The sequence below is a fragment of the Equus asinus genome, chromosome 2 (assembly GCF_041296235.1).
Source record: "Equus asinus isolate D_3611 breed Donkey chromosome 2, EquAss-T2T_v2, whole genome shotgun sequence".
Classification (NCBI taxonomy): domain Eukaryota; kingdom Metazoa; phylum Chordata; class Mammalia; order Perissodactyla; family Equidae; genus Equus; species Equus asinus.
The window spans coordinates 123,196,449-123,207,214 of NC_091791.1; the positions used below are offsets into that span (position 1 = coordinate 123,196,449).

The 10,766-nt window shown below is 43.4% G+C and overlaps 1 protein-coding gene across 1 annotated transcript; it reads left to right on the forward strand.

The window, feature by feature from the left end:
- Positions 1-1,175: 1,175 nt before the first annotated feature.
- On the forward strand, positions 1,176-8,263 carry PSMA4 (proteasome 20S subunit alpha 4). The gene is made up of 9 exons (XM_014856436.3): positions 1,176-1,313; positions 3,039-3,060; positions 3,290-3,332; positions 3,605-3,767; positions 5,075-5,152; positions 5,462-5,550; positions 6,019-6,149; positions 6,661-6,784; positions 7,866-8,263. Exons 2-9 carry the CDS (start codon positions 3,058-3,060, stop codon positions 8,018-8,020), a joined length of 786 nt encoding a protein of 261 aa, XP_014711922.1. The 5' UTR covers positions 1,176-1,313; positions 3,039-3,057; the 3' UTR covers positions 8,021-8,263.
- Positions 8,264-10,766: the final 2,503 nt, after the last annotated feature.

A 10,766-nucleotide genomic window follows, 5' to 3' on the forward strand; every position in this document is an offset into this window, starting at 1 on the left:
ACACCAGATGATTTCACTCATATGTGGAATATAAACAAGCACATGGACAAAGAAAACAGTTCAGTGGTTACCAGGGGAAGGGGATTGGAGGGTGGGCACAGGGGGTGAAGGGGAGCACCTATGTGGTGACAGACAAGAAATAATGTACGACTGAAATTTCACAATGGTGTAAACTATTATGCACTCAAAAAAAAAAAAAGAACTCCTAATGCTTGCTGAATTCTGCAGAATAGACTAAGATGGCAGGGGTCCTCAGAGATGGCAGGGTGTGGCCCTTTGCCATTTTGCCTTTCACCTCCCTGTGTGCCTGGGAAGCAGAAATGACAGAAGTGACCTCAAAACACAACTCATTCCCAGGCTTCCTCCTTTTCAAATCCCAGATCCCCCAGTAAAAATTTTGCACCCAACATGAAGAGGACCAAGTCCCACAGCCCTTTGGGCCTCTTCTTGGAGTAGACTAGCAAATGACTACACATTAAACCAGAGCTAGTCAACCTTCTAGCCTAAAGAAACTTAAACATGAATAGTAAATAGTTTACACAGGGACTGAAGCTGGATAAGAAAAAGGGTGGAGAGATGGATTATGAACATATAAACAAACGTGACAATTTCAGTAAAGAAGATCAATTGCTGTTTACGTATGTACGTATGGTGATTAACTAGGTTGGTCAGGGAAATTCTTTCTGACCAGGTGAAAGGCAGAGGAGGAGACCAAGGTGAAAGTTCTCCCAAAGGTGTGAATCCTATTCTCATTTGTTTTAGATGTCCAAAAATGCATGTATCAACAAAAAAAGTGGAAGCCAGATTCAAGAAGGGAGATGACAAGGTAGGATGAAGGGTAAAGTTTGATGTGCTTGGAACCATTTTGAGAACAGGGCAGGAACTATTACAACTAGGATAGATCTAGATAGCTAGATGTAGGATAACTATTGCTACCCTAGATCTATGACTGAACAATGGGAAAGAGAAAGTGAAAATAGAGCGCAAAGCAGGGGAGAGGGAAATTAGCTATAATTCCACTTTCCCTTTGGCTAGGGTCTTCTTGCCCTCAACCCCATACTATAGTACCCCTTCCACCGACTGAGGATCCGTGCCAGAGCCATCCCACCCCGGTTCCCCAGCTCCCAGAGGGCAAACGGCTCTTGCTCTGCCCGCCCCGCAGGACTTCCGCCACCACGGAAGCCCCGCCCCCGATGGTTCTGCGCACGCGCGGCAGCCATATTAGCAGCGGCTCCTCCGGCGCCTGCGGTCGGTTTTTCCCCGTGGAGTCTAGGCTCCTGTGTAGATCTCGACTCTTCAGTGTCTTTCCTCCGGTGAGTTTTTGACCCCTAGGGACCCGCGGAAGCCTGGCCGCTCTTCCTGCGGGCGGGGGTCGTGAGCGTCGTGATAGAGCGGGTCCCGGCCTGCAGCCGCCACCGAGGAACCGTGGGCACGATGACTCTGCACCCGCCTCCTCTGTGACGGACCGACGCCGGGACTGGCCCCGGCCGGCCGCCGTCGGGCTTCCCGCGGCGGAGCCAGGGACCCGCCAGCTGTCCGGCCCGGGGGCGGGGGGCGAGGCGGGGTGGAGGCGTGGAGGGGCAGGACAGAGGGGTCTGGCGCCTCCGTCCCCTGGAGGAGCCCGGTACGTGAGAGTGAGCGCTGCCTGGGTGCGGGTGAACTCAGGTCGGCCGGTGCCCGGCGTCAGGCGGAGAGATGAGAAAGTTGTGTTTGCGCGGGAGTCAGAACCCCATGGCGAGGCTCCTCTGTCTGTGCCCTCCCGGCTTCTCTGCTCTGGGCCGTCCTTACCTTTCGCCTGCTTAGTGCAGCGGCCTCATGACTGGTCACCCTGCCTTCAGTCTCTCACCAGCCAGAGTCATCTTTCCAAAATGCCAATCAGCTCCTGTGGCTCTTCGGCCCAGAAGCATTCGGTGGAGCCCCATTGCTTAAGAGAGAAGATCCACCGTTTTTACCTGGGCACGTGGGCCCTTCACGACCTGATCCCTCCTTATGTTTCCAGTCTTAATTCCCGATATTCTGGTATTTGGATTGGAAATGGGCTTTGGAGTCTGCGGTTTGGTTTTTCCTCGAAAGCCCGCTCAGCCCCGCTGCTGTCTTCTGCGGGAGTAATAATGATGAAGATTACCAACTCCCCCTCCCCCACCGCCCCCACCCCCATAGTTCAGGATCTCGTATCGCTCTCTGGAGAAAATCTGAGCCTCTTGGCATTCAAAGCTCTACATGATCTGAATGCTTGCTTAGCTCTCTAGTTTTATATTGCTTTTTTTTTTTTTTTTTTTTTTGGTGAGAAAGATTGGCCCTAAGTTAACATCTGTTGCTAGTCTTCCTCTTTTCTTCCCCCACACTCCCTCAAGCCCCAGTACATAGTTGTATATCCTAGTTGCAAGTCATCCTAGTTCTTCTGTGTGGGACACTGCCACAGCATGGCTTGATGAGCAGTGTGTAGGTCCCGGCCCAGGATCCAAACAGGGAACCAGGCACAAAGCAGGGTCTGCAAAGGCAACCACTTGGCCTTGGCTAGCCCCCCCCCCCCCCCTCTCTCTTTTTTTTAACTTCAGCAGTTTGTCTTATGCCCATTGAGCAATGCTGCCACAGTGCCCTTTGCTCAAGCTTTCTCCTCTGTGTGGAGTGCCCTTCTGTTCTCCCTTCCTCTGTTCTTCCTCTTAGACCTGAAAGTTCTCAACCTTGTTTCTCCCTCTCCAATTGCCAATTTGGGATATTTTCTGTATTGGTTTCTCAAAAAATACTCTCTTGATTGTATATCCCTTTTCCCACTCCACCCTTGTGCCTCTTTTTCCACATTGCTTTATAATTGTTGATGCCTGCCTCCCTCACCCAGTTACCAGACTGTGAGCTCTTCAGAACATGTTGGGCTTAAACCCATCCTGGTGTTCAGGCACCTAGAGTACAGCCTGGTGTACTTAGCATGGTAAATGTTAGCTGAATGAGGGGCGTGAACAAAACTTTTTTTTTAAGCCAGGAAGTGCTTTTTAAGTTGTAGATTTCATTTTAATGATGGTCCTATTTTCTTTTTACAGGAACTAAAGTTCAGAAAACATGGTGAGTTAATACACATGCCAGTAAGCTGTTGCCTGATAAATTATATTGCTTATACTCAGCTTACAGACTTGCATGAGAAAATTGAAATGTAAAGAAAAAGAGCTGGAATGGTGTCTTTTTCTTTAGCGTTTTCTTCCCACACACTGAACTTTGTGTGCCAGGATATGTTTTAGAAGATGATTCGTGGGCTTCAGTGGCTAGGAATCACTTGTATGTTTTTCCTTTGCAGTCTCGAAGATATGACTCCAGGACTACCATATTTTCTCCAGAAGGTAAAATAGAAACTCTTTACTCTGTCTCAAAAAAAAATTTAAAGTGTTTAACTTTTAGAGGGAAAAAAATCTAGAAACTTTTTATAGTTGCTAAGTTGTTCATCCTTTTTGTACTTTGAAGTAATTGTGGTCATCAGGTTGATTACATGCATCATAGAAAAGTAGAAGTGGGACTTGTTTGTAGGCTGCCAGTGTCTCCGCTGATTTCTCTTGGACCAGTGGTGCAAGAGCACAGAGGAGAGTCTTGCTTTGTCATGGCTTGTGTTTTGTAGGTCGCTTGTACCAAGTTGAATATGCCATGGAAGCTATTGGACATGCAGGCACCTGTTTGGGAATTTTAGCAAACGACGGTGTTTTACTTGCAGCAGAGAGACGCAACATCCACAAGCTTCTTGATGAAGTCTTTTTTTCCGAAAAAATTTATAAACTCAATGAGTAAGTGAGATCTTAGGGAAGAGAGTTTAAAATATCTCACTTGCTCACATAAGTGGGATCTCACGTATTTGGGGAGGGCTATTCCATATGACATGGTAGAATTGAAGTGAACAGTTTATTGTGTTTTTACTTGTGGAAATTTTTGCTTTTAATTTATTTTGTTTAAAACCTCCTTGAGCCCAGGACCATGTGTTATTCTTTTTAAGTGGTGGACCAAACACTTAGTGGAGAAACAGCATTGTGTAGTGATAAGATTATAGCCTTGGTGGTCACACAGATTTGGGTTAAATCCAGGCTCTACTGATACAAGTGTTGTGACCTTGCACCAATTGTTTAACTTCTCTGGACCTCAGAGCCTACTAGAGTGGTTGTGGAAATTTAATGAAATGGAATAAATTAGCACAGTGTCTGGCATTTGGCAAACCCTTAAAGTATTGTTTAGAATGTCTACTCAGGAAGTTTTTTGAATTAGACTGAATCTTACCAAAGAATAGGCCTCCTGGAGGTCTGGGAATGGTTTTGCCAAGCCCTATACACTTGGTGAAATTTCTAGTATAGTTGAGTGTCCAAGGCTTTGCAGCTAGCAGAGAGCTGGGTTTGCTGATGAGAGACTTTCCCTTCAGTGGTGGGCATGGTGAATGCTGGTTTTAGGGCCTTTTTGATACACTTGTTAGAGGAAGTGTCATCCCTCCATGGAGTCACTGTTGGGCCCGCTCAGCAAGCTGTCAGGGTTGACTAGGCATAGTGACAGAGGATGTCTAGGCTAAAGGAGAGCCAAGGCAGCTGTCAGGGAAGAGGGGGCAAAGAAAGGAAATGTACCCCTAGTGTAGCCTAGCCCTGGACTTCGTTGTCAAGGAAGGCTTGTAAAATCTCCTGCCCTCAGATCCCCTCACCATCACCTCCGTCAAGCTAGGCCTAGGAGGTAAGAGTAACTTACTACCCAAGAGCATGGGGTAGTCTGTCTTCCTGTCTAGCAAGACCTTTTTCTTCTTCTTTGTTGCTGAATCTTCTCGGGATTTCCTTTAGCTTCTTAGTGTTCATTCTCTTGCCCTCTTCACAGAGTGGTGATGATAAATACATCTGTTGAAGAACTTAAGAGTGCATTTGTTTATCATTCATGTTGAATGACATCAAGTTGAAAGTCTTCTGTAAAGATAAAATGTCTCTAGATTTTGTCTGAAGGGTGTAGCAGAGCTGTGAAGCAAGCATAGTGAACTTCTGATAGAAATTAGTACTTTTAAATACTTGTAAGTACCCCTTGCAGACATCTTCCCTACTTACAGATCAGTATCTTTCTTTTCTTCAAGGGACATGGCTTGCAGTGTGGCAGGTATAACTTCTGATGCTAATGTTCTGACTAATGAATTGAGGCTCATTGCTCAAAGGTATGGTCATAAATAGTGTAATTGATGATATATAAATCAATTTCGATGTCTAAGGAGAACTCATTTTTGAAAAGATTAAAGTTATTAAAAATCTGTTAATTGAAAATTACAGTGTTTTTTTCATAAATCGAGCTTGTAAATTGTTATTTACTGTAGGAATATTAGGATGTTGATATGCCCTCCCCCCCTTCAAATTACAGATGACTATTATGTTTTCCCCTGGCATAGATTTCTTTTTGCAGGGTATTTTGCTTAGAGTGTATCTGCGTTTTAGAGAAGACTATTAATTTGCCAATCTCTTTATCCTAGGTATTTATTACAGTATCAGGAGCCAATTCCTTGTGAGCAGTTGGTTACAGCACTGTGTGATATCAAACAAGCTTATACACAGTTTGGAGGTACTGAATTTTTTGGAAATTTTATTCCAGAAAGTTAAAACATTTTATGAGTAATGACTTTTTTGAGACAGTAAAAAGAAATTGAAAATTAAATAAGTAAACACTTTTCATACATTCCTGCTTCATGAACTAACTGGCTTCCACTATGTAGATTATCATATGATTTATTAATAGACTATTGAAAGGCAAAAATAACCTTTTCAAATCTGGAAACAAATTTTTTTTTTTTACATAATAATGAACTTCACCACTGGTCCTCTGTCTTTATTCCCTCTCCTGGCTCTGTCCAGATCCTAGAAACAAAAGCGGAATTTTTGATGGAGCCTGTCTGTGGTGACCAGAACACAAAGCAGTTTATGAATGTTTAACATGACAGAAAAGGGTTTAGCCACATTTACTGAGCTCCAAGTAACTGTAGTGATACTAAATTTAAACTAAAAGTTTGACTTTTTCTTCTCTTTGTTAAAGGAAAACGTCCCTTTGGTGTTTCATTGCTGTACATTGGCTGGGATAAGCACTATGGCTTTCAGCTCTATCAGAGTGACCCTAGCGGAAATTATGGGGGATGGAAAGCCACATGCATTGGAAATAATAGCGCTGTGAGTATTTTTGTGGTGCTATAAAATCTAGCAAAAGGTCTAATAATGACTATAATTTTGAAGTAGTGATGAGTATAGACAGTGTTTTAAGATAGCTGCAGCAACCTTAATGTGATACAAAAATATGTGTGATTTCTATTGGTGACAAAGTTGCGAGTACTGCTGATACTCTTGGGGGTTATTCCCTAAGTTTATAATTAGAGGAAATGCTAATTTTCAATTAGAAGTTGTGAAAATAAGATGTAATTTTTTTCACATGCTGGTTCATAGACCCCCTGAATTATACCATGGACTGCTCGGAGATCTGAGGACCCCAGGTTAAAGATTCCATTCTTAGAGCAGCAGCGCTCCCCCTTCTCACCCCGTCCTATGTCTGCACTCCCTGCCATCAAAATTGGTTATTTTGGTTATAATGCCAATAATAATTCAGGTGTTGCTCTTCTGACTGATCCATATTCCTAAAAAATGCATTACTTAGATCTCTATGTTGATTTTTCTTTATGTTTTGTAGGCAGCTGTGTCAATGTTAAAACAAGACTACAAAGAAGGAGAAATGACATTGAAGTCAGCACTTGCTCTTGCTATCAAAGTCTTAAATAAGACCATGGATGTTAGCAAACTCTCTGCTGAAAAAGGTAATTTATGTCCTCTGCTCTAATTTGTTCACTTGAGTGAGGGAATTGATTGAGCTGCTGCTGGATTAGGCCTTTAATATATTATGTTAGTTCATTGAAACAGCAACCTTGTGAGTTAAGTGGCCTTACATCTATTTCCTAAATGAGGATACTAGGGCTGAATGAAGTTAAGTGACTTGACCAAGGTCAACACTAAGTTGTGAAGCAATAATTCCATACTACATTTCAAGCTTAAGGACTTGAGCCTGAATGTTCTCAATTTTCATAGTTAGAGATATGAGCCATGTTCCTTTTAGTTAACAGTTACCTTATTGACTTCTTGACAGTGGTATCTGTGCTTCTGTATATATGTGATAAATAATATATATGTAGTTGTATATTTATACATATGTATGGTGTGTGTACTTTTTCAGAGTATAACATTTGTGTGAGTTGTACCCTTTCCTGTTCTTCTGAATCTACTGATCTCTTAAGTTAATCCCGTGTTTGCAATTTTGAGTGCTTTATTTAGCTTAAGGTATATGAGCATATAAACTAATATTTTTAAATAATGTTTTTCAGAAATTGTGGTAAATTAACTTATTTAGTTTAGGATGACTCAGCTCCTAGTGTTCTTAGAAAATGCCATTTACTTACAGATTGCCCTCTGTTTACTTCTATCTGATTTCAAGGGACACTCTTCAGTTTCCCCTACTCAAGAATTTCCTTCTTTTGGTATCAGTCTGCTTTTCTTGTCCATAGCCACAGAAGCTGCTCTCCATGCCTTTGTTTTGAAAAGTCCATGGAAAAATAGTTGTGATTACTGGTGGAAGATTCTGGCCAAGCCTGCAGGGGTTCCAACAAGGAAGTTGTGATTCCTTCTGGGCAATACGGCTAATAGCAGGCCAGCTAGAGCACTTGGGTGATGGTACTTTTTCCAAAAGAGTGACAAAACGGCAGCTAAGAAAATTGGGATGGGTTAGGAGAAGGAAGATATTTAAGTAAAAATGTTAATGAAAACGTAACAAGATCTAAGATATTCCGTTATGTTTGTTTGCTAAGTATACCTTCCTGTAATTCAAATGTATGTGTTTGCTTTTAGTGGAAATTGCTACGCTAACAAGGGAGAATGGAAAGACAGTCATCAGAGTTCTCAAACAAAAGGAAGTGGAACAGTTGATCAAAAAACATGAAGAAGAAGAAGCTAAAGCTGAGCGTGAGAAGAAAGAAAAAGAACAGAAAGAAAAGGAGAAATAGAAGACAAAATAAGGGATTTTATAACTCGCTTGGGGCACCATTTCAGTGTAAAAGTTATCCTACTCTTTCACACTGAGAAAGCTTTGACTTTTAACTTGTATAGTGGGAAAATAGGACAGTACCTACTGAATCGGGTCTTGTTATTTCTGTCCAATTGAATTCTTTGTTGTAATGATGATTACTCTTCATGGACATCTTAATTCCCCTACCTTTTTTTTGAATAAAACTTTGAAAGAATGGAAATGGTGAAGAAAAGAAAGACACTGTAGCAATAACAGGGCCATGATCTTCTTTTCATGCTTTATGTGTACTGTGGCAGCCCTTGCAGTTACTTTTGAACAAGATGTTAAAATTGACAGAAATGTAAACATCGTAAAAAGAGAAAAATGGGAATTGTACACTGAAGATTTCCGTTACTTTCGTCCCCCTGCCGTCGTGGAGAACCGGTAGCCCAACTTGAGCAAAACGGAGAGCTGCCCTTCTCCTAGGCCTCTGATAGGATAATATCAGCTGAGGCCTGTCTAGTGAAACAAGGATCACGTTCTTCTAGGTGTTCCGGCGTTTGATATTGGTAGATATTCATCCTGGATGGTGTAACTACGCATGCTTATGCATGCACATACATACATGTACACGTAAATATAATAAAACATGAGGGCCTGGCCCCATGGCGGAGTGGTTAAGTTTGCACGCTCCACTTCAGCGGCCCAGGGTCTCGCTGGTTCAGGTCCTGGTTGTGGACATGGCACCACTCATCAGGCCATCCTGAGGCAGCGTCCCACATGCCACAACTAGATGGACCCGTAACTAAAATATACAACTATGTACTTTGGAGACTTGGGGAGAAAAAGCAGGAAAAAAAACATGAAAGGCATATTTAAAATGAAAGCTCTGTGTACCCACTACCCAGCTTTGGAAGCAAATTAACCAGGGCTTTTGAAGCCCGTTATGTGTCCCTTTCCTATCTCATTCCTTTCTTCCCTTCTATCCCAAGAGATAACCACTATTTTGAGTTTATCATTGCTGTAGGCTGTGGATTTTACACTCTGGTTTTCCTTCCCTTTACTCCATGTGGCCTGGGTAGGTCTGTCAATCAGAGAACCCCACTCCTTTCACAAAGGTGAGCACATTCCTCAGGCCAGCTGGATTACCCATCTCTGTCTCCAGGGATTGGTTTGAGAATGGACAGGTAGGCTGAGCCAAGCCAGAATGGTGTGAGGAAAGAATGCTGAGGAAGATGGCATGGGTGTGAGGAAAGAATGCTGAGGAAGATGATGGCATGGGTGTGAGGAAAGAATGCTGAGGAAGATGGCATGGGTGTGAGGAAAGAATGCTGAGGAAGATGATGGCATGGGTGTGAGGAAAGAATGCTGAGGAAGATGGCATGGGTGTGAGGAAAGAATGCTGAGGAAGATGGCATGGGTGTGAGGAAAGAATGCTGAGGAAGATGATGGCATGGGTGTGAGGAAAGAATGCTGAGGAAGATGATGGCATGGGTGTGAGGAAAGAATGCTGAGGAAGATGGCATGGGTGTGAGGAAAGAATGCTGAGGAAGATGATGGCATGGGTGTGAGGAAAGAATGCTGAGAAAGATGATGGCATGGGTGTGAGGAAAGAATGCTGAGGAAGATGGCATGGGTGTGAGGAAAGAATGCTGAGGAAGATGATGGCATGGGTGTGAGGAAAGAATGCTGAGGAAGATGATGGCATGGGCGTGAGGAAAGAATGCTGAGGAAGATGGCATGGGTGTGAGGAAAGAATGCTGAGGAAGATGATGGCATGGGTGTGGGGAAAGAATGCTGAGGAAGATGGCATGGGTGTGAAGAAAAAATGCTGAGGAAGATGGCATGGGTGTGAGGAAAGAATGCTGAGGAAGATGGCATGGGTGTGAGGAAAGAATGCTGAGGAAGATGGCATGGGTGTGAGGAAAGAATGCTGAGAAAGATGATGGCATGGGTGTGAGGAAAGAATGCTGAGGAAGATGGCATGGGTGTGAGGAAAGAATGCTGAGGAAGATGATGGCATGGGTGTGAGGAAAGAATGCTGAGAAAGATGATGGCATGGGTGTGAGGAAAGAATGCTGAGGAAGATGGCATGGGTGTGAGGAAAGAATGCTGAGGAAGATGATGGCATGGGTGTGAGGAAAGAATGCTGAGGAAGATGATGGCATGGGTGTGAGGAAAGAATGCTGAGGAAGATGGCATGGGTGTGAGGAAAGAATGCTGAGGAAGATGATGGCATGGGTGTGAGGAAAGAATGCTGAGGAAGATGGCATGGGTGTGAGGAAAGAATGCTGAGGAAGATGGCATGGGTGTGAGGAAAGAATGCTGAGGAAGATGGCATGGGTGTGAGGAAAGAATGCTGAGGATCCTGCAGTTAGGACTGCAGGTGAGTTTAATGGCAGCCAGGGTGGAGAACTGGTGCATCAAGCGATAGTTTACTACTGCTGATGAACGATCAGATGTGAGGTCCTACCTAATCACTCATAAGGAATACTCACAGGAGTACTGTAAGGAATAGCAGTCTTGGAGTTTTCTGCACAGGCTGACCTCGTGGTGTCCAGCTAAGGCATTTCCAAGCCCCTTTGACATAGAGCTTTTTGAATCTTCTAAATTATTCTTTTATTCCGTAATTTATACAACTGATTCTCATTATTTGTGGTAGTCTATGAAGTCACCAGGAACACTGAATTAGCAAATATTGAACCATTGCTCCTAGGGGAAATACAGGGTTGGGTTCCTGCGAG